General features: G+C 53.4%; 10 protein-coding genes across 10 annotated transcripts; 4 read left to right on the plus strand and 6 right to left on the minus strand.

Annotated features, from left to right (window-relative positions):
• Nucleotides 1–588: 588 nt before the first annotated feature.
• On the minus strand, nucleotides 589–1,924 carry BD324DRAFT_642210 (putative mating factor receptor-coupled G protein; the record flags this gene model as incomplete). Its single annotated transcript, XM_022017472.1, has 4 exons — nucleotides 589–940; nucleotides 993–1,124; nucleotides 1,173–1,665; nucleotides 1,810–1,924. 4 exons carry the CDS (start codon nucleotides 1,922–1,924, stop codon nucleotides 589–591), a joined length of 1,092 nt encoding a protein of 363 aa, XP_021871384.1.
• A 1,230-nt stretch (nucleotides 1,925–3,154) lies between these two features.
• On the minus strand, nucleotides 3,155–7,532 carry BD324DRAFT_625771 (hypothetical protein). Its single transcript, XM_022015838.1, has 8 exons — nucleotides 7,348–7,532; nucleotides 7,223–7,276; nucleotides 7,055–7,142; nucleotides 3,880–7,008; nucleotides 3,706–3,828; nucleotides 3,469–3,639; nucleotides 3,341–3,394; nucleotides 3,155–3,283 (listed from the first exon to the last, which is right to left on the minus strand). The coding sequence occupies exons 1-8, from the start codon at nucleotides 7,374–7,376 to the stop codon at nucleotides 3,263–3,265; spliced, it is 3,669 nt and encodes a 1,222-aa protein (XP_021871385.1). The 5' UTR covers nucleotides 7,377–7,532; the 3' UTR covers nucleotides 3,155–3,262.
• Nucleotides 7,533–7,811: 279 nt separating this feature from the next.
• Nucleotides 7,812–9,917, plus strand: BD324DRAFT_625776 (putative CDP-diacylglycerol-glycerol-3-phosphate 3-phosphatidyltransferase). Its single transcript, XM_022015839.1, has 5 exons — nucleotides 7,812–8,289; nucleotides 8,360–8,649; nucleotides 8,699–9,302; nucleotides 9,349–9,526; nucleotides 9,572–9,917. The coding sequence occupies exons 1-5, from the start codon at nucleotides 7,840–7,842 to the stop codon at nucleotides 9,844–9,846; spliced, it is 1,797 nt and encodes a 598-aa protein (XP_021871386.1). The 5' UTR covers nucleotides 7,812–7,839; the 3' UTR covers nucleotides 9,847–9,917.
• A 1-nt stretch (nucleotide 9,918) lies between these two features.
• On the plus strand, nucleotides 9,919–11,381 carry BD324DRAFT_625783 (glycerol-1-phosphatase). Its single transcript, XM_022015840.1, has 8 exons — nucleotides 9,919–10,156; nucleotides 10,210–10,320; nucleotides 10,370–10,447; nucleotides 10,500–10,570; nucleotides 10,636–10,746; nucleotides 10,820–11,012; nucleotides 11,057–11,195; nucleotides 11,248–11,381. The coding sequence occupies exons 2-8, from the start codon at nucleotides 10,257–10,259 to the stop codon at nucleotides 11,303–11,305; spliced, it is 714 nt and encodes a 237-aa protein (XP_021871387.1). The 5' UTR covers nucleotides 9,919–10,156; nucleotides 10,210–10,256; the 3' UTR covers nucleotides 11,306–11,381.
• BD324DRAFT_625795 (DnaJ domain-containing protein) lies at nucleotides 11,382–12,494 on the minus strand. The gene is made up of 8 exons (XM_022015841.1): nucleotides 12,379–12,494; nucleotides 12,315–12,329; nucleotides 12,244–12,266; nucleotides 12,095–12,200; nucleotides 11,781–12,037; nucleotides 11,623–11,732; nucleotides 11,492–11,586; nucleotides 11,382–11,450 (listed from the first exon to the last, which is right to left on the minus strand). The coding sequence occupies exons 1-8, from the start codon at nucleotides 12,394–12,396 to the stop codon at nucleotides 11,406–11,408; spliced, it is 669 nt and encodes a 222-aa protein (XP_021871388.1). The 5' UTR covers nucleotides 12,397–12,494; the 3' UTR covers nucleotides 11,382–11,405.
• A 173-nt stretch (nucleotides 12,495–12,667) lies between these two features.
• On the plus strand, nucleotides 12,668–13,806 carry BD324DRAFT_650948 (hypothetical protein; the record flags this gene model as incomplete). The annotated part of the gene is made up of 3 exons (XM_022018238.1): nucleotides 12,668–12,808; nucleotides 12,869–12,963; nucleotides 13,023–13,806. The coding sequence occupies 3 exons, from the start codon at nucleotides 12,668–12,670 to the stop codon at nucleotides 13,804–13,806; spliced, it is 1,020 nt and encodes a 339-aa protein (XP_021871389.1).
• Nucleotides 13,807–13,813: 7 nt separating this feature from the next.
• BD324DRAFT_625803 (Golgi apparatus membrane protein TVP23) lies at nucleotides 13,814–15,172 on the minus strand. Its single transcript, XM_022015842.1, has 10 exons — nucleotides 14,911–15,172; nucleotides 14,727–14,823; nucleotides 14,655–14,677; nucleotides 14,555–14,602; nucleotides 14,415–14,504; nucleotides 14,340–14,371; nucleotides 14,284–14,293; nucleotides 14,165–14,235; nucleotides 14,051–14,110; nucleotides 13,814–14,006 (listed from the first exon to the last, which is right to left on the minus strand). The coding sequence occupies exons 1-10, from the start codon at nucleotides 15,088–15,090 to the stop codon at nucleotides 13,865–13,867; spliced, it is 753 nt and encodes a 250-aa protein (XP_021871390.1). The 5' UTR covers nucleotides 15,091–15,172; the 3' UTR covers nucleotides 13,814–13,864.
• Nucleotides 15,173–18,905, minus strand: BD324DRAFT_625808 (NRDE-2, necessary for RNA interference-domain-containing protein). Its single transcript, XM_022015843.1, has 5 exons — nucleotides 18,446–18,905; nucleotides 17,343–18,406; nucleotides 16,160–17,303; nucleotides 15,633–16,120; nucleotides 15,173–15,586 (listed from the first exon to the last, which is right to left on the minus strand). Exons 1-5 carry the CDS (start codon nucleotides 18,839–18,841, stop codon nucleotides 15,238–15,240), a joined length of 3,441 nt encoding a protein of 1,146 aa, XP_021871391.1. The 5' UTR covers nucleotides 18,842–18,905; the 3' UTR covers nucleotides 15,173–15,237.
• Nucleotides 18,906–19,039: 134 nt separating this feature from the next.
• BD324DRAFT_601102 (translation elongation factor 2) lies at nucleotides 19,040–21,397 on the minus strand. The gene is made up of 6 exons (XM_022013926.1): nucleotides 20,892–21,397; nucleotides 20,724–20,738; nucleotides 20,596–20,662; nucleotides 20,046–20,547; nucleotides 19,735–20,005; nucleotides 19,040–19,681 (listed from the first exon to the last, which is right to left on the minus strand). The coding sequence occupies exons 1-6, from the start codon at nucleotides 20,970–20,972 to the stop codon at nucleotides 19,157–19,159; spliced, it is 1,461 nt and encodes a 486-aa protein (XP_021871392.1). The 5' UTR covers nucleotides 20,973–21,397; the 3' UTR covers nucleotides 19,040–19,156.
• Nucleotides 21,398–22,478: 1,081 nt separating this feature from the next.
• On the plus strand, nucleotides 22,479–24,575 carry BD324DRAFT_608638 (hypothetical protein; the record flags this gene model as incomplete). Its single annotated transcript, XM_022014117.1, has 5 exons — nucleotides 22,479–22,857; nucleotides 22,894–23,010; nucleotides 23,048–24,285; nucleotides 24,327–24,431; nucleotides 24,471–24,575. The coding sequence occupies 5 exons, from the start codon at nucleotides 22,479–22,481 to the stop codon at nucleotides 24,573–24,575; spliced, it is 1,944 nt and encodes a 647-aa protein (XP_021871393.1).
• Between the last annotated feature and the right edge of the window lie 315 nt (nucleotides 24,576–24,890).

The raw sequence follows: 24,890 nt of genomic DNA on the forward strand, positions 1-24,890 counted from the left end.
TTGACGACTGGACTATGCACAGAATGTTGGACAGAAGTAAAGAATTCAAAGTTGAAGTGGGAGGAGTAGGTAGGTATAGGTAGGTAGAGACCCGGCCCCTCACAGTTGAGCTCTGCAGTCCTGACACCTCGTGACCGGTGACTACGGCGGTGAAAAAAGATATGAGCCAGACACAAACGTGCGTTAAAATCCAAAAAAACCTAGTACCGTAACAAGCAGCGGGCACGACGGCACTGACGACATCCACCAGGAATATCTACGGGCAAAACCCGTATGGCATACATTTCCGTGGCAGACGACGACGACGACGACGACGACGACGACGATGATGTCCAGGAGAATGCATGCACAATGCCAAGAGTCATCGGAAGACCAGGAGGGTATGAGAGCAATACAGAGCGAGGCGATCTAACCATCCGTCCATCAGATGGTTCTAATCGTATTACTGAAGAGAGGGGTCGTTAAAAAGAAGGCTACTGACATATACACGGTAATTTTTGTTTCTCGTTCGGCGAAAGGTCGTCAAGATGATCGTTGGAGGCGTTGAGCCTCTCCGGGACCGATCATGACCAGATCTGCCGCAACGTGTCAGCATGTTGACCCTGTAGTCGCCGAGCTTGTATTCACCTTGAGCAAGCTGTCCCAGCTTCCAGTACAGAGAGCTATGCCATCTCCCGACACACCCAGACAGCTGACCCGGTTGTCGTGACCTGCAAGTACACCGACACGTTCGCCCTTGAGCGTGTCCCAGACGTTACAATTGTAGTCATCGTATCCGGCAAACAACAATCGGCCAGAGAGTGAGAAAGCGACGGACGTGATGCCACAAGTGATGTCTTGGTATCCGTACGTGATGAGCTCGCGGTCTGCTCGGAGATCAAATAGCTTGCACGTCGCATCGTCGGATCCAGTCGCAAAAGCGTCACCGTTCGGGAAGAACCTGGCAGTAGTGCGTCAACACTGAAGGGGGAGCCGTGTCCGCCACGACTCACTGAACCGCATTGATATCCGATTCGTGTCCCGTGAATGTCTGTACAGCCTTGCCAGTCCTGATGTCCCAGACTTTGGCAGTCGAGTCACAAGCTCCAGACACAAAGAGATTGGCATTGGGCGCGAGCGATATACTGGGAGCGGGTCAGCATCTTCACTTATACCTTGTGCTCTGTGCTCACCTCATAACATCCCCGGTGTGATCGTTAAACTCCATTGTCCGGACGCCCTGCTCTATATCCCACAACATGCAGGTCATGTCTCCACTGGAGGTGATGATCTGTCTATCGTTGAGGAAGCGACAACAACTCAGATAGCCCGAGTGCGCACTGAGCTCTCGAGCGACTTTGGCTTGACCGGGCGGAGCACCTGGTCCAGCACCCCGTAACGAGTAGATGGAGCATATGTTGTCGAGACCACCACAGGCGACAAAGTTTCCAGACGGAGCATAGGCACACGTCATGACCCATGATGAGCGGAGTGGAATAGCGTGGACTTTGTTGGTCGTATAAGCGTCCCATACGATCAATTTGCCATCTTGAGATGCAGAGACAATGTGTCGTTTGTCGGCTGCCCAATGGAGGGCATAAATCTTGGCCAGGTGACCTTTCAGAGTCCGTCTTGGCTTCATAGTGATGCGTGGGATGGGTGGGGTGTCATTAGCCATGGCTCGGACTATGAGCAGCGAGCGCAAGCGGGTGATGACGAGGACGAGCAGCCAGCGCAGAAGGCAATGTCAGGAAGATAGAAATACGAGGATGGAACCGGGGGCAACGTGATTGTCAGCGGTCGTCACAACGCTCTCCCATCATCACTCACGACTCGTATCTCCCGTTTGATCCTTCGCCGCTCTGATCCTGTCTTTGAGTCCATCCGCCTCTCTTCTCGCCGCTGAGATCCTCTCCTGGATGTCAGCCTGAGAGACGGTCGCCATTGGTGCGGGGGTGTGAGGGATACTTGTGGTGGTCGAGGGTCGAAGAAGATGGTCTCAGAAAGGAGGGGTTGGGTTCGTGAAGAGGAGAAGAAGTGAGGGGATGTTGATGGATCGGGGTTTCCACCACAAGGTGTCTGTGACTCTTTTCCGCTGAGTAACGTGTATTGAAGAATGGACGAGACTATGAAGGGAACAGGGAAAACGGATTCTGACTGGCGTCAGCATGGACCTCTTCTCGGGATGTTAAAACCAAGCTCACCTCGCCTAAGAGCTATGAACTGATCCGATACAAAAAGTCGTTGGACGGTGACCAGCGGTCTCCTCTTCGTTCTGTGGTTGGGATATCTGTTCAGAATGGTGAATGGATACACAAAGAACAGCAGCGAGTATGATTCCCGCCCTCAGAGTGTCCGAGTGTCTGAGTGTGAAGGAGGGACCGTGCGAGCAAAAGGTGAAAGTCCAAAGTCCCAGAAGGAGAGAAAAAAGAAAGGGGGGGGAAGGCTGAAAGAGCCAATGTGGAGATGAATCCAGCTTTCGGAGGGAGAGAGACGCAGTGTTCAAGAGTTCGGGCGACCCGGAGACCTATGTCGGAATGTTGAGAGGTTGTGCCCAAGTGAATCGAACAGAGTAAAAGGAGCTGATGCGATGTGGGAGTTGGCCTGCACCCAGAGTCCAAAGGAATGTCCTCGATGCTATTCGAAACTGTTTTTTTGGGACGTCAATGGAGAGAGGATATGAGGTGTGTCCCCGTGCGATATTGTGATGGAGTAAGAGGGTTCAAGAGGCTTTTTGTGGGTGACCAGCTGATTGTTCAGACAGGTATGATTGGAATGTGTTTGACACCTTTTCTGCCCCCCTCCAGGTCAAAAAGACGGCAAAGCGAGGATGATATATGAGTGTATGAATGAGCAGGATGGTCCATCCCCCCGGCCCGGCAGTGTCGACACTTCCCTCTCTCCTCTTCTTCTTTTGATTTGGACAATGAGCTTCAATATCCCCCCCGCCGCGGTCCTTTTGTCTCTTTTGCTGCTGCTGCTGCTCAAGATTCCAGGTGTGATTGTAAATTGAATCCGTGCCTTGGCGCCCCCCGGTGCTCTGACTGGCCTCGGCGTATGGTAGGAGATGTTGCAAGTCGCTTATTGTTCTCTCAAAAGCTAATGATTTTCTTTCGAGCTAATGGTGTGGTAATGCAGACCGCTGGTTTGATTATCAATCTTGACGGTGTAATCGATCGCCATTAAATGCATTCAACCTCACATCCCACCTTATGGTACATCAGTCCACAGCATGGCGTGACAATATAGTTTAAACGTGAGATCCAATCAACTCCGTATCCCCTTACAAGCCCACTCGATAGACCTGGGTGTGCCGAATTCATCAGTTCCACTGAGTCTCCGCTCAAACGAGCAGACTCACCTTCATCCGACCGCTCTTGAGATCATCACATCGATAACTGACTTCCCCGGGGACCTAAAAGAAGAGAAGAAAAAGAAGACCACATCGTCAGCTTGAATTGGTCATCTTCATCCCCCCACCCGACTCACCCCGCGCTCCACTTGCAACACCTTGACCTTGTGTTTCCCTTTCTGATCAAAGTCCACGACGATACCGAGTAAAGGATCTTCGACCGATCCGACGTGTTGTTCATACGATGACAAACCCTTACGTCCTTTGAATCGGGCATCGTGGAAAGCAGCGATATCTCCAGCTCGCGGCTGCGTGCGAACGTTAACGAGTGAGACTTCAAAATCATCCATCACCAAGCCCAAAAATCTACTCACCTCATCGTATCGCTTGAGGATTGAACCCGCCTCTTGCTCGTACACTACCTGACCCCAGTTCTGTCCTCGTGGAATCTGCGCTCCATCCATAGCCACGCCAATGAATCCAGCAGGGCTACCGTCCTGGGAGAGAACATCAATAAAAACGTCTGCAAGGCATGCCTCAGTGCTCACTCCATAGTACCCCTTTTTACCCTGTTTGAACACTCCCTCGGCGCTCTTTGCCAATCTCGCCCCGGTGTCCCTACTTGCAGCTTGGAGCTGGTCGAAACCAGGTCGTCCAGAGGTATCTGTCGATCCACGTTGATCGGCCTGAGACATCCGGAATGAGCGGGACGATACGGGTGACGGAGGTACTTCGGCAGTGGAGGATCGTGACTGTTGTCTCGCAGCGGGTGAGAATCCAGGTCTAGGTCCGGTAGGTGGAGGCGTTCCAGGAGGCACACCTGGAGTCGACGCTGGCGAGCCTTGATTCATCATCATGATTGCAGGCTCATTGGCGAGGTCTCCTGATTGACCTCTGACATGGGATGTCTCCGATGGGACAGGAGGTAAAGGCGAATTGTAGCCTGTAGATGACCTCTGACTCGCTCGTCTGTCGACACCGACTGGAACAGGCGGTCGCGACGAGTTGGACCGAGCTGGAGAGGGGGGTACTTCCACAGAAGGAGACCGGACCACCTGTCGGGGACGAGAAGCCCCTTCGTCTTCTTCCTCGGGTGGAGGAGGAAGATCACGAGTCGCCTGACGAGACGGACGTCCCAGAGGCGGTGGAGGGGGTGGCACGTCGTCGTCTTCTTCCACTCCCTTGTCAGCGTCTTTCATCTGAAGGGTCCCTCCAGGTCGACCGGATGGAACAGGTGGAGGAGCTGCGCCTTCTTCTTCTTCCTCGGGCTCATCCTGCAATCCTCTTGGATCCTCCGTCTTTGCCTCTGGCTCTGCGGCAGACTCCTGTCCTTGACCGTGGTGGAACATGCCAAAGCCCAGCGTACCCTGACCTCGGAGTCGAGCGAGGATGGCCCGTTTTCTCGCTGCTTCAGCTTCGGGCGAATCGTCATCTTCTGCAGGAGCCGCGACCGGCTCTTCAACGACATTTTCTTGCCCACCGGTCAATGGCGATGCGGGACCCTGCTCGGATTTAGGCGAAGAGATCGAAGATTGCTTTCGCAATGGAGGTGGTGCTCCAAACTTGACTCCTCCAAGTTTGGCCATTCGAGCGGCGATCCCGGACCTACGAGACTTCTCTTCGTCCTCTTCCGTATCTGCGTTTGCTTCGTCGCCTTCTGCAATTGGGTCTCGGCGAGGCACGGTAGGTGATGTGGCCTCTTGGGAAGTTGCCGGTGGGAGACCAGGGGACATACTAGCAGTCGGGACCCGAGGGACACTAGGTCGGCTAGGTGGCGGCGGTGGAACATCCTCCTCCTCCTCCGCCTGATCTTGCACCTCGCCATCATCAACTTGCTCTGGCTCTGCTTGTCGTTGAGACTGCGGCGGCGGAGGAGGTATAGCATCACTCGACATCGTCCTCGAGCGTTCATGTCCTCCCACAGGCCTTCCAGCGGGGACTGGAGGCGGTACATCATCTTCCTCCTCTTCTTCCTCTTGGCCCCATTCCTCAGCATCCTGCGCATCCTGATCGTGCTTCAATTCGACCTCGTCTTTCGGAAGTCCAGTCATGCGAGGTGGTGGAGGCGGCGGAGCCTCTTCGTCGTCTTCCTCATCGTCATCTCCTCCCTCGTGATGTGGACCAGACTCTGCTGGTGAATGCAACGGAACCATCCCGATGGGCTGGAGTACCGATCCAGATGCAGGATCTAAGTCCTCTTCTTCGTGTTGCTCTTGAGACGTCTCATGCTCTGCCAGGGCGATTCCAGCTGCTGCCGCGCCGGCTGCACCCGCAGCTCCAGCACCGATCTCTTCCGCTTTGCGTTCATGCTCCATCTGCTCCTCTGTCTTCTCCATTGGATTCTCTTCACCCGCAACCATGACTTGAGGCGGAGGAGAGATGGTACCATCATCATGGACCTTCTCAACCCGTTGGTCCTCGTTGCCAGCAGCTGGTATCGTTTTGGCAGCAGTGGCTGGCGCGCCTCCGCGACGACGAGGTGGAGCCGCTCGCCTTGGAACCGCAGCGATCGGTACAGAAGTGGGGGTGGCGCTGGAAGCACCAGGACTCGTGGCGATCGCAGCCTCATCTTTCGCACTATCTGGCTCGCCGGCCACGTCATCCGATCTAATCTCGGTAGTCTTCTCAACCACCGGAGAGGTCGGCTCGGAGGGGACGGAGTCTCGAGTTGGTTTCCTCGCCGGAACAGGTTTAGGCGGTAATGCGATTCCCATGGGACCCCTTGCGCCAATCTTGGCCATCCTAGCGGCTATAGCGGCTTTCCTTGCCTTCTCCTTGGCTTCTTCGTCTTCTTCCTCCTCTGCTGCCTCAGTTGCGTGTTCTTCACCTCGGTCCAGTGCATCAGGCTGATCGGATAGAGGTGACTGGACTCTCTCGATGGTGGGGCTGCCACTTTGTTCTCCAGCTTCATCATCTTCTCCTTCCGGTTGAGGTGGAGCTGCAGGTCTGGACCAGACCTTTCCAGACGGCTTTGGAGCGGCGGGCTTCTCCTCTTGCTGTTGTCTAAAGGCACCTGCGTTCCGCAACGCTGCCATGCGTTCTTTCAGAGATCCAGCGGCACCGATGGAAGACGCCGCATCGGCGGAAGACATGGCTCCACGGTCTGCCACTCCAGGTGAGGCGGGAGGTGGGGAGGTAGCAGCTGGCGCGGTCGGTTCCGACGTAGATTCAGCTCCAGAAGGTGTGGCAGCTGCAGAGTCGCTTGTTCCACCCTCCGCTTTCTCTTTTGCCTCCTGTTCCTGCCTCAATTTTTGCCTTTGGCTCCAGGTGAGACCACCCTGAGCGGCAGGTTTGGGCTTGATAGGTGGAGGCGCAGGCTTGTTTTGAGCCGCTGCGAAGAATGCCAGACGTTCTTTCATGGACATGTTGGCAGGGTCGACTTCTTTGGCAGGAGAAGCCGGCCCGGCGGCAGGTGCCGGACTCTGCGCGGGGGGTGACATGGGTGCAGGGGGAGCAGCTGGAGCTGGAGAAGCGGTAGAAGAGGGTGGAAGTTCAGCAGGTTGTGGTTTCGGGGATGGTGGTGGCGAGGCATCTCGAGGGATAGAGGATTGTTCCGCAGGCTCTTTCTCCTCTGCTGGTGTTTGAGGTTCTGGAATAGCCCCGGGAGCCGGGACGGCGGTAGGCTCAGAAGCCGCTGATTCACCTTGGCCTTTCTCGTCAACTGGCTGGACAAAGTCCTACATGATATCAGCGCTTTGTATGGCCAATCACACGTCAGCTAACCTTTGGGAAACCTCCCGTTTTTGAACCGTCTAAAGACTCGCCTACTAGCCAATCTTCATCATCTGGGGAAGGTCCAGTCACTCGGATCCTGGGGGACATAAGCATGGCGTGAGGTCGGGGGTTGAGATGCGAGTCAAGTTGCGCTCGTCTCTTTCTCGTCTCACTCACGTCTCTCCTTTGGCGAAAGACAGATCTGTCGCATGAGGTGACTTGTACTTGAGTCTGCGGGGGAACTCAGGGATCAGCCCGCCGCGGGGTAGTGACTGAAAGGGAAGGGGGGGCTTGGAACTCACGTCGATCTGGCGAGGTAAGGGAAGGACATGATCGTCTTGCTATCAGAACCGAGCTCTAGGACATTCAAGAGCAACGACGCTGCTACAACCTCTTTCTTTGTCGAGCTTTCCAGAGAGGGTGTCAATGCAACAAGGTGTAGAGTACAGTACTGAAGAGGCGTTCATTATTGCACCGGTGACGTCGTTTTGTTGCAGGAGATCTTGAATGTGGCAGATTGGGCTGGGCCCCGAAAAGGCGTGGAGTCGATGAAACCTGCAGGATGCATAGCAGGAGCATACATGGACAGGCCGGAGATACAGCCGACTTTAGCTCTTGCTGCTGATCTGAATTGACCTGAGGGCTCGCTCAGGAGGGTCCTCGCTCTGAAGATCATTTGTCAAGCCATAGTTCAGACACATCAGACGGAATCAGAAAACCGCCTCAAGTCGCGTGCTGATTGCATCTTTTTGTTTTGGGTCTTCCATTCATCTTTCTCGCACTAGGTCACCTCTATGGCTCGACCGCCAGCGTTCGCTCTCAGAGCATGTCAAGAGATCACCGCTGGACCATCCCGGATCGTCAGGCAACCAACACCTGCGAAATGGATACGTGCCAAGCGGTTCAAATCGACAGAAACCAATCCATCTGGTACAACATCCTATGGGAAGCGCTATGACATATCAGACTCCTCGGCCGCTGGCCAGAGTCCTCTCCCCTCCCCATCTTCAGCTTCCAAGCCCCCTTCTACCCTTGTTCCTTCTATCCCGCATGCTCATCCTGCATTCACTGAGCTCGCCAATACGCTCTGTGGGACTTTACCTTGTTTCGGCGCGAGAGGTGATGAGATCCACCTGTTGTCCTCCCCTGAAGAGTTCAAGACGCTCCTGCTTGATATGATCAAAAGGGCAAAGAGGAGAATCCTGATCAGCAGTCTGTATATCGGCGTGGAGGAGACGGAGCTGGTGAGGTCATTACTGCCGCCGTTTTGTGATCATGTCTTAATTGTCTTGCCTCGCGGCGCGCCCCTACCAGGTCGAAGCGATTCGAGAAGCTTTAGAGCGCCGACCGCAACTTCGAGTCACCATCATATTAGATTATCATCGAGCTACACGTCTATCCAATTCCGGCAAATACGCGCCTTCTACTGCTCATCTCCTCTTACCCCTCCTGGCCAAATTCGGTGATCGTTGTGATGTCTGGCTCTTTCGAAGTCCAAAATTGAGAGGACTTTTGGAGAAAATCGTCCCTGAGCGATACGACGAAGGCTGGGGAACATGGCACGGGAAATGGTATGGCGTGGATGATGAAGTTGTGATCAGCGGGCAAGTCTCACCGTAAGCTTTGGGCAGCGGCCCCTGACGTTTCTCACAGGGCGAACCTCGCTGGATCCTATTTCACGAATCGTCAAGATCGTTATATCCACTTTACTTCTCATCCATCCCTTCTGTCCTACCTGACGACTCTGACCAGGCTGTTCAGTCATTACAGCTATTATCTCACTGCGTCCCCGCTCCCCTCAGTATCGAGAAACCATTTGGTCTCGTTACCCTCCCCGCCTTCCTCCCTACAATTCTTCGGATCCGCTTCGCTAGTCTGGCCACAGCCTTCCATCCATCCTAGAGGATTTGGTCGACATGCTAAAGCGACCCTCACAGCGTTTCAGAGGAACTGGCGGGAATCCAATCCCAGTCGACTGAGGCGAGTCGACGTGGACACGTGGTTCTGGCCGGTCATTCAGGCGGGTGTCTTGGGAATGAAAGAGGAAGAGACCGCTCTCGGACGAGTATTCGATACCGTCAAGACGGCTCATCAGACGGCGTTGACGGAAGAGTCACCTGCAAGCAATGAAAAGGGCAAAGGGAAAGAAGGTGTAGCAGTGGATCTGACGAGCGGATATTTTGGCCTATACAAGGCGTACAAGAGGGCGGTGGTAGAGTCACCAGCTCCGTTCAGGTTGATCGCGGCTTCTCCAAAGGTGTGTGTATAGAGGAGCTCTGCGACATCCGCTGAACACGATCTAGGCGAACGGTTTCTACGGCTCCGCAGGGTTATCTCGACTCATACCGGAAGGCTACACACTCTTAGAAAGCCGATTCTGGGCGGATTTAGTGTCTCGAGGACGTACCTGGCAAGCAATAACGAGTCGAGGTGTGAGATTGCGCGAATGGGAAAAGGAAGGATGGACGTACCATGCCAAAGGTGCGTTCAACTGGATGGATGTCACAAGCCTGACACTTTTTCCAGGGATCTGGTTGTCACCTGCTGAGCCCATCGGACATCCTTTCATGACGTTTATCGGGTCGTCAAATCTATCTACACGATCCTTACAGCTCGACACAGAGCTCTCACTCTTGCTATCTACCAGTTCACCATCCCTTCGCCGAGCACTAGGCAACGAAGTCAAGTCGCTAGATAAGCACGCTACTGACGTGAGCGGTGAAACGTGGCAAAGTGAAGATCGCAGAGTGTCCTTCTTGGCAAAAGTATTAGTGGCTCTGGGCGTAGAGGGGATGCTATGACATGCGTTGTCCTGAGTCTGGGAGCCTGGGCTTTATGCATCCTTGCCCCATGTGCTGCTTTTTTTGATTCCAGTACCTTGCATGTGCTTGCGTCCTGCCCTTTGGTCGATGCATCGGTACAGAGCCCCACCCATCAGGGTTTAAGCAGTTTAGCCGTGTTCACCTCCACACCGCGGAGAGGATATTTTTTGAAAAAGTCATTCGGTGACTGACGTTTTTCTCTCTCCGACGACTGGGCTGGAAGGACCTTGACGAAGTGAGCATCGTGGAGCACAGGACGCAGCGCAGTAGACGTGGTCCGTCAAAAACTGTGCGATATACATCATAAGAGATCGCTCGCCTGTTTGACTTGGTCTTCCTCAGAATATTCTCGTGCAAACCCCCTTCCTCCCGACCAACCGCAGGACAACATGGGACACAAGTCCGAGACCACGGCGAAATGCCTGCTGTTCGACATGGACGGGACGCTGATAGGTAAGTCGATGAGCTAGCTCTGTTGGCTGTGCTAAGAAAGAAAAAATAGATTCTACACCTGCTGTTGATTCTGTCTGGGAAGCTATAGCCAAGAAATATGACCTAGATTTGAAAGAAGTCTTGAAAAGTCAGTTTCATCAGCCTTTGCTCGAAGTGACGCACGCTGAAGCCAGTTGTAGCGTGCCACGGTAGACGGACAGTGGACAGCTTGAAAAAGTGGTGTGGCATAACGGATCCTGAGGAGCTAGAGGTAGGATTTGGCTGCCGGGGAGGGGTTGTTGCTGTGAGCTCGACTCGACTGACTCTCTCGCCCAGAAAGAAGTGAACCATTTCGAATCTATGATTGTGACAAGATCAAAGGAACTCAAAGATGAAGGCAAGAGAGGTTTAGAGATTCTTCCTGGAGTCAAGGAGATGCTGGAGACCGTGAGTGCCTTTTTTTCTTTTGGCACACTTTCATGAGGGGGATGGAGACAGCTGCTGAACGTTCGGTTGACAGCTCAACGACTCGCATAAGCCGATATGGGCAATCTGCACGTCAGCGACGTCGGCTTACGCTGGCGATGCCATACCATCCACTGGTCTGCCAAAACCGCCACATCTCATCACGGCCGAGGACGTCCACGAGGGCAAACCTGATCCTGCCCCTTACATAGCCGGCGCAAAGGCCCTAGACGTGGAATGCAAGGACTGTGGGTGAAAATCCCAGGATGAACCTCTGCTGACGACCTTCCAGGTATCGTCTTCGAGGACGCGCCGTCAGGGATCAAATCGGGTGTGAATTCTGGTGCAAGGGTCTTGGCCGTTTGTACCTCGCACAAGAGAGATCAAATTGAGAATCTGGGAGCAGAATGGATCGTGACGGATCTGACCAAGTGCGTGACCCGCTCGATCCATCCATCGTTGCAAACCGCTGACCAGACATAGGGTCAAAATCCGTGTCGAAGATAGCATAGTTCATCTGGAGATTGACGAGACGCCATAAGATTCGCTCCGTTTTCCAGATTGACGCCAACACCAATATGACCAGTTTACATTGACATTGCATGTATAAATCCAAGATACATGAAGACCAGCGCCAGCACTCATTGCATACTACCGAGAACTTTGAAAGCGAGAGCACGGAGGATCTGCACGGCTTCAGTACACGCAACCTTTGCCCGGTCCATACCTCTGCTTTCTGACTGTGACCGAGACCTGCAAACACCTGCGCGACACTCTTCCCTTTGGCATCCCGTATAGAGCCGAGTCGATTTCCGGCAAATCCTGAACCATTAGTCGCTCTCCATTGATAGACATTACCTCCTGCAATCGCGCCTGGGACGTTGGCCACAATGTACCCCATAACAGCGCCACTGGCACCGCCAAGGTATCCCCACCACGGTCTAACATTGGCCACTTCAGGTGCCAACCTATTCACACGTCAGGGGTTATCCGCGATATCGATATCTATCACTGACATCTCCTCAAAGACATCCCCAAAGACTCCATTTGGATCTGGTCTAGCTTGACCAGTACCGGCGTTTCCCGTAGCATTCGTACTGTTCCCAAAGTACTGAGAGAAGTTTTGGAAAAAGCTCGAGGACGCCTGATCCTGCTCGTATTCTGACGCTCCATCATCTGTGAAGGCACCTGGTGGTCTCGAGTGGAACAGCGAGTCGTATTCGGCGCGTCTGGCCGGATCGGAGAGAACATAGTAGGCGTCCGCGACAGCTTGCTAACACCAGGATGAGCCCGAAGTTCTCGCTAGACAACGATGGAAAAAACAACTTGCAAACTTTTCCGTAGCTTTCCTCTTCTGCTGTGCTGTTGCATTTCCCGGTAATCGATCTGGATGAGTCCTCAATGATTCCCGTTTGTATGCTGCTCGGATCTCGTCCCTGGAGTCTCGTCAATAAGCAGTCATGGTGATTATAGGCTCACGCTGTGGCAGTAGGGCTGACATTCTGGACTGATCAGCACAAGTCTAGAGATGCCGCTAATGTCATGCTCACGAGTATGTTGTAGTACTGCGTCAGTGTCAGTGGCGATAGACGTGACACGCTGGAACGGACTGACCTGAGGTAGACTGGCCATGTTGGCTAGAGATGGGGCGATTCGAGCGAATGAATTTTGCTCAAGGTGGTACCTCTACCGGCCCCAAATGTGCAGATCACTGTCAAAATGTTCAGAGAGATGCAGGATCGCGCTAAACCAGCAACATCTAGGTGCTGGAACGTTGATGATATTACGTCATATTTACAACCCCTCCGAGCGGGCCCAAAAATCTCATCCCGGCAATGGAAATGCAGCCCTTCATTCAACCCATAAAGCCGACACTCTGGACATCTAAGCCACTGTAACGACGATGGCAGACACATCATTCCCCACCAGTGGGGATACCACACGAGTCGATCCATTACCTCAATTCGATATGAGCTTCTCAGCCGGCGCATGGGATGACAGAGAGCTCGTAAGGGCTTACGACAGTGCTTTGGAAGAATTTCACGTGAGTCTTGTCATTGGGTCCAATCGAGCGAAACGAGCGCGGCTCACAACTATGTGACAGGTACATCACCCAGGTCCTGGCTCATGGTTGGACAAGACGACAGCCCTTCTGGCGAAGGGTCATCCTATGTACGGAATCCAAGATAAAGAGGCAGGGTAAGTCCGTTCAGGTTTGATATTGGATCTCAATGTCTAATTGACGGCGTTCGGAACAGGTGGTATGCTGCGTCCAAAGATAAAACCTTGGACGCCAGCTCTACTTCCGACCCTCAATCTAGTAAGCGGCGTAAAGTCAGCTCGACGCCCAATGGTAAAGCGTCTACCACAACAGTTGTCAACCCGTCACCATTGACAACAGCCATCAACCCTTATGATCTTCCTGTCGACCAGACAACTGAAGCTGGGCATGTGAACCCGTACGGAGGAGCATTCCTCCCACCCCGTCGGCAAAGAGGTTCGCCCGTGTATGAGCCGTCGTCGCCTCCGGCGGTATCAGTCCCATTGCCGAATGGAGCGGATCCTCAGCATTCAGGGCAGGCCCTTTCGATCCCTCGCTCGGATCATCGCGCCGGGCCATCTCGTCGGACCCGAGCTGCTCGGACTGAGCAGAGGCCCGAGACGGTCCCCGCTGGCCCGTCCCACGAGCATGGACCGATACTTGGTGTTCAAGCTACCGCAGGCACGACGCATGAACAAGCTTTAGGGTATGCGATGACCGCGCAGTATTGGGCTGGATACTGGATGGGTGTGGCTCAGAGCAGGAGCGAGACTTTATATACCGTGGCACAGCCGGTACCGGTGGAACTTCCTGTGAACGTTTCGGGACCAGCAGGAGAAGCTGCCTCCGAGGAGACGACCTCAAGCTCGGAAGAAGAGTCGAGCTCGGAGGAGGAGACCGAAGATGCGGCGGCCAATGGGCAAAATGTATCAACAAACAATGTCTTTGTCACTCGAAAGCAATTTACGAGACCAGCAGTCGGTCAAGCGCTGAAGAGGTAGCACGTTTGGCCGTTTGTATACTGTACTGCATGTCTTTTGGGTTCGTTGTCGGGTCTACTCAACCCAACATCTTGCCCAAGCTGTTGCGCACCATACCTCCTACCAATTGTCCGCCGATTCCACCCATGCCGAATCCGAGAATGTTGCCAGTGGACATGGCAGATGAAGCCCAGCGGCGCTGTTGATCCCGATCGGCGTAGCTGGAGGAACTGTCAGCTGAAAACGACCATGAGGATCAGCTCACGTGAAGCCAAGCAGGTTTGATAGGTTGAACACTAGGGCCAGCAGAACGATTGGGAGGAACCTGGTTTCACATGTTATTAGCTGGGAGTGCAGTTTCTTTCGGCCGGAGGCGTACGAGACGTTGAATTTCAACACTGAAACAATGAGAAGAGCTAGCCAGCCAACAGGGTAGGCATAGAGAGCAATCTATGCGATGTTAGGCAGCCAGGACTGTGACTGGACAAATAGGCCTACCCAAAACATCCTGCGACTTGTCAGCGACTACACAAGTTGAAATGTGCTCAGCTCACTTTGCATCAATTGCATTGGCCGGACGAGAAGGCTAAGCAGTTCAGCAAGATTCGCAAAGGACAGGTTCGACGTACATCTCTCGATTCGAAGACCCAAGAGCTTTCGCCTTCCTCGTTGACCTCGTTCCAGTATCTCAGTCCGACGAGCGTTCTACCCGCGACATTCTGACGACGTGATATGAGCTCCAACGAAAATGGACAAACGACAAGCTCACCCTAGTGTTCCAAAAGTCAACCGAGAGGAGGACGACAACCACCACAATCTGTGAGTGGATTATCAGTCATTGCTATTCTGGATCGGCCACCGGTACTGACGCTCAAGACATAGTTGTCCGTGACTACACTCATGTCAGCCAATGTCACAAGGCTTTCTTAGTATGGACTCACACAATCCACACAGGACGTAAACCGCTATGGCAGCGGAGCGAAAGAAATACAACATGGCCAAGGATAACGGATGTGCAGATTGTTTGAGGATTCCAGTCTGGGTACCGGTCAAGGCATCAGCATCTGTATCACACCTTCGGAGATTTGGGCGGAAGCTCCCTGTTTCATCAGCACGGTCACTCACTATGCCGCCCTCCTCCAACTGCCTCGCAGGAATCGATCCGTCCGCCTGAGTTCCAGGGACCAACACCACCGGCTCTTGTCTCGGCCTACTCGGGGCCATAGAGCCTTGAACTCGAGATGGAAGAGGCGTATCATCATCTGCTTCTATCGTTCCTGACAGAAGGGGAGCTGACGAAGCCATTATATCAGACTCGAACAGAGTTGGAAGAAAGGTCAATGAGGAAGAGATATACACACATGCAGCATTCCAGTCGTGACCTTTCATGGCGAATAAATTTCATGTGTGGCAGAATCAATAATGGTGCTGGCCCAAAGCCATACATGTATTTCAATACGGCTTGAGCTCCTCCCGATCCCTCAGGAATCCCAGCTCGTCATCGTACAGCTCCTCGTCCTCGGGCAAGACGATCGCCGCCTCGGTCTCGTTGACATCAAAGAACTCCTCGAACGGTACCCTCAATCTCAATCCCCTCTCTATCATCAAGTCCGCCCAATCTCTTAGTTCTTGAGGTGTGAAGTGTGGTCGGAGAGATGAACCGAAAGGCAAGAGATACAGGGCTTTACAGCCTCCTAGTGCTGCGACTGCTCGATAGCAAAGCTGTTTTGCAGCGGCATGACAGCCCATCAGGGAGTCGAATTCGATGTATAGGATCCACATGGGTGCGGACCTTTTACCCCTGAGACACAGTGAGCGCTGAATTCAAAATAATGTCGACAACGCACCATCTCGAATTGATGCTCTTGTCGAGAGCTTGACGAACACGTTCCGCGCCATTTCCACCCTTGTCCCAAAATGTCCGATGGGCAGACATGGCCTCCGCCCAAACGCTCCACAACTGTCCCGAGATGCCGCTGGTCTCACTAGCGAGCAGCTGGGAGACGAGTCTCTGCAGTCGTCCATGGACGCGAGCCCCGAGCTCGCCAAACATGTAGAAGGACAAGAACTGGGTGTTGTTGGGGAAGGTGGCGATTGCAAGCTCCAGTGTATCACGGGATAGGGCTGCGGGTGAGGCATTTCGAGATGTGTGCACGTAAATCATACGGCATAGGAGCTGAAATACCTCTTCTGCTTCTGGACCGGCAGGTCGGAGTAGAGCAAGATGACGTGTGAGAATGTCTCGGGCGGCGTCGATGCCCGCTGTGAGATACGCATACAGTGAGGCGAGCACGAGCTGAGCATAGGAGCAGGGAAGTGGGACGGAAGAGTAGTGCTGCGAAAAGTAAGCATTGATACTTGCGCAAGCCCTCACCTGTTTCGCCTTCAGGAGCGAGATAGCTGTAGGTTTGGAAACCTCACGAGAGAGATCCAGCAGTTTAGTGTTACCTGCGCCAGAAGCCAACACGAGGACCTCCAATGCCCGCCCCTCTTCACCGGCGTCCCATTCCATCCTGGCCCAAGCTGCATACAGGCCCAGCCTTTCATCATTGTCGATCTTATCCGACTGCAAGACCGTCGAATATACGCCTCTCGCCGCCGCCAGATTACCTCTTTGATATTCGAGTCTGGCATATCCGTCCCATATGGCCGCATTGTCACGATCGACAGAGAGAATCGTTTTAGCGAGCTTGACAGAGGACTTGGGCGAGACGGAAGCTTCGAATGCCATGTACATGGCGGTGAAAGAGGGATCCGGAACGAGAGGTTGTAGCAGTTTAAACACGTTGCGGGCGAATGTGAGATCAACATGTGCAAGATCGATGGCCGTAGCGTCTCTAAACCACCTGTCAGATCCACCGAAGAAAGTGTCAGCGGTCGAGAGCCAGCTCTTGACAGGTGAGGCGAATGGCGTGGACATTGCCCTCTGTGATTCGGGCTCCATAGGTTCACCGCCCACAGTCTGCCAAGGGAGGGATTTCTGTCTTAGTTTTGGAGGCCAGAAGCACGCACGCAGCTGATTATTGTAGGTAAGGGACCAATGCAGATGAGGGTCCAAGTTTGACGCTGCTCCAGTGGATACATCGGGCGGTCTGAAAGGCAATCCGATGAAGGACAAGAAGGTGTATACTAGTTCCAATCGCACTCGACCAGATCGGATCGGAAAGAGGAACGGCTCGATATCGTGGAACAAGACGACGCGGTAAGGATCCTCATCATCTGCAGCATAGAGATCCGTGGCTCTGCCAGGAAGAAAACCTCGACTCTCGGCGAAGGATTCAGCCTCGGACCACCGCTCGAACGGGTCAGATGATTGATGCTCAACGGCTTCTTGCGAGGCACCACTTTCAGGCGTCTCTGTCGTTTCTGTGGAGGAGTTTTTCCATCCTTTCGCACCATGCTCGCCGATACGGGCAGTCTCCGAGTCCCAGAAGACTTCGTACTCCGCAAGGAGATCTCTGAACCAAGCAGGCGACGGCTGCGAAGGAGGACGAAGTCGATCTGGCTTGAAAAGGGTACTACGCTGATAAGCCAGGCGTACAGGTTAGAGAACTCACATTTCCATCAAGGACTGAAAGCAGGCAAATGCCCTCTCGACGAATCCAGCTTGTCTCATGAACAGACAGGCGCGGACGAACAGATATAGCTGGTTCTCCTCTCGTATGGATAGATCGCCTTCGAATTCTCCAAGTCGCCGCAGACAGTCGCTGTAGACTTCCAACACCTCATCGACCCCTCCAGCGCCTTTGCGCCCTTCATCTTGCTTTCCAAACCCTTGACCCTCTCGCCATTCGATGTAGCCCCTCCATATATCCATCATGCCTGCTTCGAGGGCGGGATCTCCCCGGGATCGCTCGCCGAGTTCGCGGAGCACGTTTCTCCATCTGCCTGTAACTTTTTCCGGTGGCCAGAACGCCTCGGCCGCACGGATGTAGGCGAGATGGAGAGTGACGGACGTGAAGTTTGGCGGGTGGTTCAGGGCCTTACTGAGAACGGACAGAGTCACCTCAGCGCTGGCTCGAGTCTGAGGTAATGTAGAAGGATCCGTGCCAGGCTTGCTTGCGCTTTCCGAAGATAGTCTCATATGCAACTTGGAGTAAGCAATCCAAGCTTTGATATCGTCAGGGTGAGCGCGGAGATGTCGATCAAGTTCTGCTGTCCGGCTCTGCACCTCTTGCTCGAGTGACGAGAATCCTATGAGCGTCTCTTCGATGACGGCAGTATCGTCATCTTCCTCTTCTTCCTCCTTGTTGATAGATCGATAATCTGGTTGTTCGTCTCGGTCCGCTCGCTTAGCTTTGATGCCGAAAGATACGAACGAAATGTCTGGATCGAATGGATCATGGTTGGTAGGTTGGAGTAAGAGACGTCTAGCGTTCCGAGATGATCCATCTAGCACGCGAGCAGAATATCGGGGGATGTACGGTCTGCCTCGCGGCGCCAATTCTAGACCTTTCTCAGTACGATGTTGCGACCGCACGATCCGGAGACCTTCGTTGCAGCCTAGCACTCTTCCATGTCCATCGCGGTGATAGCGAGGTGGATGATAAGAGGATGATTGACCGTAGCGAAGCGCATCCCGGTCGCCGATTATGTCGCTGAAGAATGGCTCGCCAGAGACCTCGAAGGCGTCAGCTCAAATGTTGCGTCGACGACCCACTTCTGCTTCGTGATACAGTTCTCGAGACTTCCCTTTGCCACCAGCTTCGTACCAGGCGACTCCCTGATCATCTCCCGACCACTTGCCATCATGTCGATCACGGACAACCCGATGGTCCTCTTCAGTGCGAGAATGGCCTGGCGTACCATCAAGAGCGAGTTTCTCTGCTTCCCGCCGCTCTCGCTTTCGCCTCTTCTCCTTTTCCTCTCGAGCCTTTCGACGCTCCTCGCTATGAGAACGCTTCGTTATTCTCTCCGCATACCTGCTTCCTCTCTCTTCACGATGAACCGGAGTGTGACGGGGCTCACGACCATCTTGTCGGTGATGGTTAGAGGAGCTCGATTTCGACAGCTCTGGTAGCTCGGGGAAGGAGCTGAAAGATGGCGCTCCAGACATGAAGATTCGATTCCATCAGCTGTAGCTTCTCGCCTGTGCCCGACACGGTTCTCGACACTCCTTGAATACTTCGATAAATAGATGCATGAACATGTTCGATTTTGTGGCGATTATCGCGAGTGGCGGCCGCCGTTTCGCACATAATCAGTCTTTAGGACGCATCTTTGCGTGCATACAGAGGATTAGTTGATACGCTAGTGGACGAAATGCTATGCATCTGTCATGATTGCAGTCTCGTATAACAAAGCGAAATGAATGGGATTGTAGGCGAGGGAATACTAGCATGTATGAAGAAAAGGAATAATGATCCGTCCTTTACTTCTTTCCCTTGGAGGCCTTCTCGGCAGCCTTGGTGACCTTGCCTCCCTTTCCATCGGTCTTCTCTACGCTCTTGATGACACCGACAGCGACGGTTTGTCGCATGTCTCGGACGGCGAATCGTCCAAGAGGGGGGTACTCAGTGTAGGACTCGACACAGATGGGCTTCTGGGAAACGAGCTTGACAATGGCAGCGTCACCAGACTTGACGAACTTGGGGGCGGCTTCGAGGACCTTTCCGTTTCGTCGGTCGATCTTCTCGATCAACTCCTCAAACTTGCAGGCAATGTGGGCAGTGTGGCAATCGAGGACGGGGGTGTATCCAGCACCGATCTGTCCGGGGTGGTTGAGAACGATGACCTGAGCGGTGAAAGAAGCGGCCTCCTTGGCGGGGTCGTTCTTAGAGTCGGAGCAGACGTTTCCTCGTCGGATGTCCTTGATGGAGACGTTCTTGACGTTGAATCCGACGTTGTCACCTGGGAGACCCTCAGGGATCTGTTCGTGGTGCATTTCGACGGATTTCTACGCGAATGGTGAGCTCTGGAAACAGACATCTTGTCAGAGAAAGAACTCACAACTTCAGTTGTGACGTTGGAAGGAGCGAAGTTGACAACCATACCGGCCTTGATGACACCAGTCTCGACTCGGCCGACGGGAACAGTTCCAATACCTCCGATCTTGTACACATCCTGGAGGGGGAGTCGGAGAGGCTTGTCGGTGGGTCGGGTAGGGGGCTCAATGGCATCGATGGCGTCAAGCAAGGTCTTTCCAGTGACCTTGGCTCCACCCTTGCCCTCCTTCTCCCATCCCTTGTACCAAGGCATGTTGTTGGTGGCCTCAATCATGCTAAAATTTGTTAGTAAAAGAATGTGATTTTTCTACTCACTTGTCTCCGTGCCATCCAGAGATGGGGACGAAGGCGACAGTCTTGGGGTTGTATCCAACCTTCTTGATGAAACCGGAAGTCTCCTTGACGATTTCGTTGAATCGGGCCTCGGACCACTTGGCAGTGTCCATCTTGTTGCAAGCAACAATGAGTTGCCTGACTCCGAGGGTGAAGGCCAAAAGAGCGTGCTCTCGGGTCTGTCCGTCCTTGGAGATACCAGCCTCGAACTCTCCGGTACCGGAGGCAATGATGAGAATGGCGCAGTCGGCTTGAGAAGTACCAGTGATCATGTTCTTGATGAAGTCTCGGTGTCCGGGAGCGTCAATGACAGTGACCATGTACTTGGGAGTCTCGAACTTCCACAAGGCAATGTCGATGGTGATACCTCGCTCTCGCTCGGCCTTGAGTTTGTCCAAAACCCAGGCATACTTGAAGGAGGACTTTCCGAGTTCGGCAGCTTCCTTCTCGAACTTCTCAATGGTTCGCTTGTCGATACCACCGCCTGATGAGAGGGTTTAGTGGCGAATTGAATGTGGCATAGGCAACTCACACTTGTAGATCAAGTGTCCGGTGGTGGTAGATTTACCAGAATCGACGTGTCCGATAACGACAACGTTCTAGAAGGAAAAGTCAATTAGACATTCAAAATGACGACGGAAGGAGGCAAAAACCACTCACGACGTGAAGCTTGTCCTATAATAGTGAATAGATGGTCAGCAAGTGGTCTGAAACCTTCAGAAAACAGATAGAAGCGATCCGGTGCGTCATGGTCGCCAGAAGATGATGGTCCTCAAAGTGCCACATTCACCACGCCCCGCGCGAATTAAAATTTTCTGCCGGACTCACTTTTCCCATTTTGCGTGGAGTTTTTGTTCTACGAAGGAGGTAGGGAGTCAGCTTTCCTGTCAAGAACGAAATGATGTCCATGGCTCTTGAAAGAAGATGAGATGAAAATGATGCAAATTGGAAGGGAAATGGTGTTGTGGCGGCAAACAAAATTTTTTTGATGGGCCAGGTGGAGCAGCGGCGACAGCAGTCGTCACGAGCTCGTAGAGTGCTCTCTAGCTCATCGACAATGGAGGCTGGTGTATGGAAAGGTCACAACGTAAAGAAAGGGCTGAGAATGTGAGAGGGATGACGGGCCCCATCGATGAGGTGGCGCGCAAGCTCCACCTCCAACCCTTTTGACGTGGAGGGCTCCCTAACAGCATCAACGCTGCTGAAGACCGACACAATCTCTTCCCATCCGAGCTTTAGACGTAACAAGAGCCATACACACCGGTCACAGACGAGCTGTACTCACTTTCAGATGAAAGAATGTATTAGGGTGTGATAGGGAAGATGGGGATGAGAACGAAAAGGGGCGAGAAAGAACGGGGGGAAGGAAGATTTTTTTTGAACGGGTCAGGACTTTTCGGCGTTATCTCGAGCATAAAATTGACTATCTAAAGTGGCACATTGGATCGAATCGGGACAGGCCTGGGTGTGTGACCTGGTTTACTTAATTGGAATTATGGCTTTTGTGGACGGGGCCATACAGCTCGTTCAGCAACTTTCCAGCGGATTCCTGACCATATACGAGGAACGATGAGCTCGATAGTCCTTCATGATATGCTCACATGAGTTTGTCTTTGACCCTGAACAGCCCATACAGGGCACTCATTCGTGCTCCAAGTCCGCAAAAATCCTACGGGCGGGTGGAAATTGCCGCACGGACAAGAGTGCCACATTGGCGCCACATTCCTGCTACTTTGGTTACATGGGACTGGTCGACAGCTCAAAGCTGGCTTTCTATGAGGCTCAGAGGATCTGGCGTATCGGCATCCGGGCTACATGGTCCACTCGAAACCCTCAGTCAGCCTCCGATTGACACTCTCAAGAGGTTGACCGTCTACCACGCGATAGGTACTTTGCCCAATTTTTGCTTCCGTGTTCGCCACAACCTGAAACTGTTACGCGCGTGAATCAATCAACAGCGCTCACGCCGCTAACTGCATTTTGGATCTTTCTCTTTATCCGCCGCACATCCTTCTCTGAGATCTGACTCATCTGGAAGCATCTTGAGCAGGACTCGATCGAACCTACATCTTCAGATATCCGATCATCTCGTGGAGAGATAGGTCATCTCCTTGAGTCTCTTTTGACAGCTTCAGCTCCCCCGCCTTGGCAACGCTTGGTGAGTCTTTTTGTTTTCCCCTTGCCGGCAGGAGGAAGTCAACAACCAGAGCCTGCAAGAGGGGCTTGATGATTCAGGCCGGAGTGTACACGCACGGCTGTGGGTCTCGAGCGCTTGAGCCAGAATATCTCTGCCCAGAATACATCTCTTCTCGCTCAGCCCGTTGCCTTGCTGACATTTACTAGGTGCAGGCCCGAATTCATACATTCGGCTGGACACCATAACGACCTCTGCGTTTACGATTTTGAACGATTAACATGGCATCTCAAACGCTTCGACCGCATCGATCCCCCTCACCAGCTCCGGTCCCTTCCATGCCATCGGTGAACCAGAGCAACCCAGCCAAACTCACCCGCCAGAGTCTTGGACCTCCATCCACTTCGACCGGTGCCGCTAAAGGCTTTACCGGTCTGGGAATCACTTCGCCTTCCTTTGGTGCTCACCCTCGCCATGTCTCTTCCAGTGTCGCACAGGGTACCTTGAACAGTGGTACGGGGAGAGAGTCGCTATCTCCTCATCCTGGTATGACCGCAGGGAGAACCGTTTCGGGCAGCGCAACAAATCTCGGCGGAAGACCGAGCTCGGAGTACATCCCTTCTGGCATGGGTATCCGGGGCGAGGCAAAGACCCCAGAAGGTGAGGCGAAAACCAAGAATATGACTAACATCTAAGCTGAACAAATCGACCAATGGTTCAAGCATCTCGCTAGCTGGGAGCAGACCCTTGAAGAGATGGCAGCGGCATCGACAGATCAGAATTTCACCGAGGAACTCGGTGCCATTGAGCAATGTGGGAAGCTCACTTGGACAACGCTGACTTTGTTCAGGGTTCAGAGTCTTGTCCGAGGCAGAGCGAACCGCAGCGCTTTACTCACTTTTGCAGCACTCAACTCCCGTTCAGATACGTTTTTTCCTCAGTGTACTTCAACACATGGCGCAGTCTGACCCCATGACGGCTCTCCTGTCGCCTACTCCCACCAACACGGCTACTATACAGTCGAGACTGGACAGTCTTGGCCTCAAGTCGCCAAGCGCCGGGGGTGGAGCTGGTTTCCCCGGTTCACCGACTGTCGGACACTTCCTCGCTCCTGAATCAGCGCTCGACTCGACGTCGGGCGCCAACAAGGCCAACATGGCGTCCAGTCGATCGCGTCAGAATCGAATCAGCGCACCGGGGACACTCCAGCCAAGTGATAGATGGCAGAGTAACCTCGATCTGGTGACAGAGCGTGGAACATCACCCGGAGTCGACTCGAACGCGTCTACTCGATCCAAATCGCCCGACTTGAGGCCAAAATCCACCGATTTTGCAGGCAAGGACGGTCGATCACCTCGACTTTCTGGACTGGCCCATCCGAAACCGGAGGCTGCGGCTGCATCGCCTGTTCTCTCGCCATTCCTCAACAACGCCTCATGGGCCAGCATGAGCAACACACCGCTCGTGCCCATGTTCACCGACCCCAAGATCGACCAGATGGCATCTGCACTGAATCTGGCCAACTTGTCCTTGAACCAGAGTCGAGTGAACTTTGACGATGCCCGCAAGTATAGACGAGGAACGACTCGAAACGTTTCGGGACAATACAACGACGACGGAGACCTCGTCCAGCCCCAAGGCCAACAACCTGGCCGCGCGACTTCGCCATTGGTTGGACAAGGTGGATGGGCATCCGCAAGGTCACCTGTCCTCGATCAATTTGGACTTGGAAGTCTCGGACTCGGTGGTGATCCCAGTGCATTGTCTGGGCTTGGGGTGAATCTCGCCTCATTGGGAATCAACAACGCAAATGCCGCTCAGATGCTGGCGTTGGCACAAGCCCAAGCTCAGTTCAGTCCTATCCCAGGTGGAAACGGCTTCCCTGCGGCATATCCTGGACGTGGCAATGTCCGTGGACCACCAGGGCGTCGCTCACCTCTATTGGCTCAACGGAATAGTCCCAATCCAGACAAGTCCGCAGGCACAGGAGGTGGCGCCGGAGGCGGAGCCGGCGTGGCCGGTCCAGACGATGTCGACATGAAGGTGCTAGGTGATATCTCGGGCTGGTTGAGGATCCTCAGATTGCACGTGAGTTGAGAAAGATGGCTTCCCACGCTGATGCATACCAGAAATACACGACCAACTTTGAGAAGTCCTCCTGGAAGGACATGGTCATGATGACAGATGCCGACCTGCAGAGCCACGGTGTGTCTGCCCAAGGAGCGAGAACAAAGGTGAGGTCATTGGAAACACTTGTCAGCTGATCCGTCCAGTTCCTAAAAGTCTTTTACAATGTCCGAGAGAAGGAGGGCATCCCTCATCCTCCTGGACAGGAAGAGTTTGCCCCTACGGCTGAGAAGAAGGACGTCAAGGTGTAGAAAAACATGACGGTATACGGACAATGACCAACATTCATGATCATACGTTTTCAAGATAAGAATCTCTACACTCCTCTTGACGATCTTTTATGCTTTTGCTCCCTCACCTTTATTCGCATTGTGCATGTCAGTTTGATCCATCCCATCCCAGATTGCCACGATCACCTGAAACACGGTGGCATTCGGCGTTAACACTCATGTGGCACTTTTTGACCCATCCCTGAAACATGCTCATGTACACAATTTGGACCAGCGCATTTCTCTTCTTCTCAACCCTCCGGCAGTCTCAAGGACACAATGCTTGCCAACGAACAA

Source organism: Kockovaella imperatae (assembly GCF_002102565.1).
Source record: "Kockovaella imperatae strain NRRL Y-17943 chromosome Unknown BD324scaffold_6, whole genome shotgun sequence".
NCBI classification, from domain to species: domain Eukaryota; kingdom Fungi; phylum Basidiomycota; class Tremellomycetes; order Tremellales; family Cuniculitremaceae; genus Kockovaella; species Kockovaella imperatae.

Bases quoted from the DNA above. Each gene is read 5' to 3' on its own strand.
- BD324DRAFT_625776 (XM_022015839.1), top strand. From the start codon at position 7,840: ATGGCTCGACCGCCAGCGTTCGCTCTCAGAGCATGTCAAGAGATCACC. The intron at 8,290-8,359 runs GTGAGGTCATTA...CGCCCCTACCAG, and splicing joins GCGTGGAGGAGACGGAGCTG to GTCGAAGCGATTCGAGAAGC. The intron at 9,527-9,571 runs GTGCGTTCAACT...CACTTTTTCCAG, and splicing joins ATGGACGTACCATGCCAAAG to GGATCTGGTTGTCACCTGCT.
- BD324DRAFT_625783 (XM_022015840.1), top strand. From the start codon at position 10,257: ATGGGACACAAGTCCGAGACCACGGCGAAATGCCTGCTGTTCGACATG. The intron at 10,448-10,499 runs GTCAGTTTCATC...AGCCAGTTGTAG, and splicing joins TTTGAAAGAAGTCTTGAAAA to CGTGCCACGGTAGACGGACA. The intron at 10,571-10,635 runs GTAGGATTTGGC...TCTCTCGCCCAG, and splicing joins CGGATCCTGAGGAGCTAGAG to AAAGAAGTGAACCATTTCGA.
- BD324DRAFT_625795 (XM_022015841.1), bottom strand. The intron at 12,038-12,094 runs GCAAGTTGTTTT...TCCTGGTGTTAG, and splicing joins GGAAAGCTACGGAAAAGTTT to CAAGCTGTCGCGGACGCCTA. The intron at 11,587-11,622 runs GTAATGTCTATC...CTAATGGTTCAG, and splicing joins CCCAGGCGCGATTGCAGGAG to GATTTGCCGGAAATCGACTC.
- BD324DRAFT_625803 (XM_022015842.1), bottom strand. From the start codon at position 15,090: ATGGCTTCGTCAGCTCCCCTTCTGTCAGGAACGATAGAAGCAGATGAT. The intron at 14,505-14,554 runs GTGAGCTTGTCG...TCACGTCGTCAG, and splicing joins TTGACTTTTGGAACACTAGG to AATGTCGCGGGTAGAACGCT. The intron at 14,111-14,164 runs GTACGCCTCCGG...ATGTGAAACCAG, and splicing joins GTGTTGAAATTCAACGTCTC to GTTCCTCCCAATCGTTCTGC.
- BD324DRAFT_601102 (XM_022013926.1), bottom strand. From the start codon at position 20,972: ATGGACATCATTTCGTTCTTGACAGGAAAGCTGACTCCCTACCTCCTT. The intron at 20,548-20,595 runs GTGAGTTGCCTA...CCCTCTCATCAG, and splicing joins CGGACACTTGATCTACAAGT to GCGGTGGTATCGACAAGCGA. The intron at 20,006-20,045 runs GTGAGTAGAAAA...AACAAATTTTAG, and splicing joins TCTGGATGGCACGGAGACAA to CATGATTGAGGCCACCAACA.
- BD324DRAFT_625771 (XM_022015838.1), bottom strand. From the start codon at position 7,376: ATGTCCTTCCCTTACCTCGCCAGATCGAC. The intron at 7,143-7,222 runs GTGAGTGAGACG...TATGTCCCCCAG, and splicing joins TCTTTCGCCAAAGGAGAGAC to GATCCGAGTGACTGGACCTT. The intron at 3,395-3,468 runs GTGAGTCGGGTG...CTCTTCTTTTAG, and splicing joins TGTTGCAAGTGGAGCGCGGG to GTCCCCGGGGAAGTCAGTTA.
- BD324DRAFT_625808 (XM_022015843.1), bottom strand. From the start codon at position 18,841: ATGTCTGGAGCGCCATCTTTCAGCTCCTTCCCCGAGCTACCAGAGCTG. The intron at 18,407-18,445 runs GTGGGTCGTCGA...GACGCCTTCGAG, and splicing joins AACTGTATCACGAAGCAGAA to GTCTCTGGCGAGCCATTCTT. The intron at 15,587-15,632 runs GTGCGTTGTCGA...ACTGTGTCTCAG, and splicing joins AAGAGCATCAATTCGAGATG to GGGTAAAAGGTCCGCACCCA.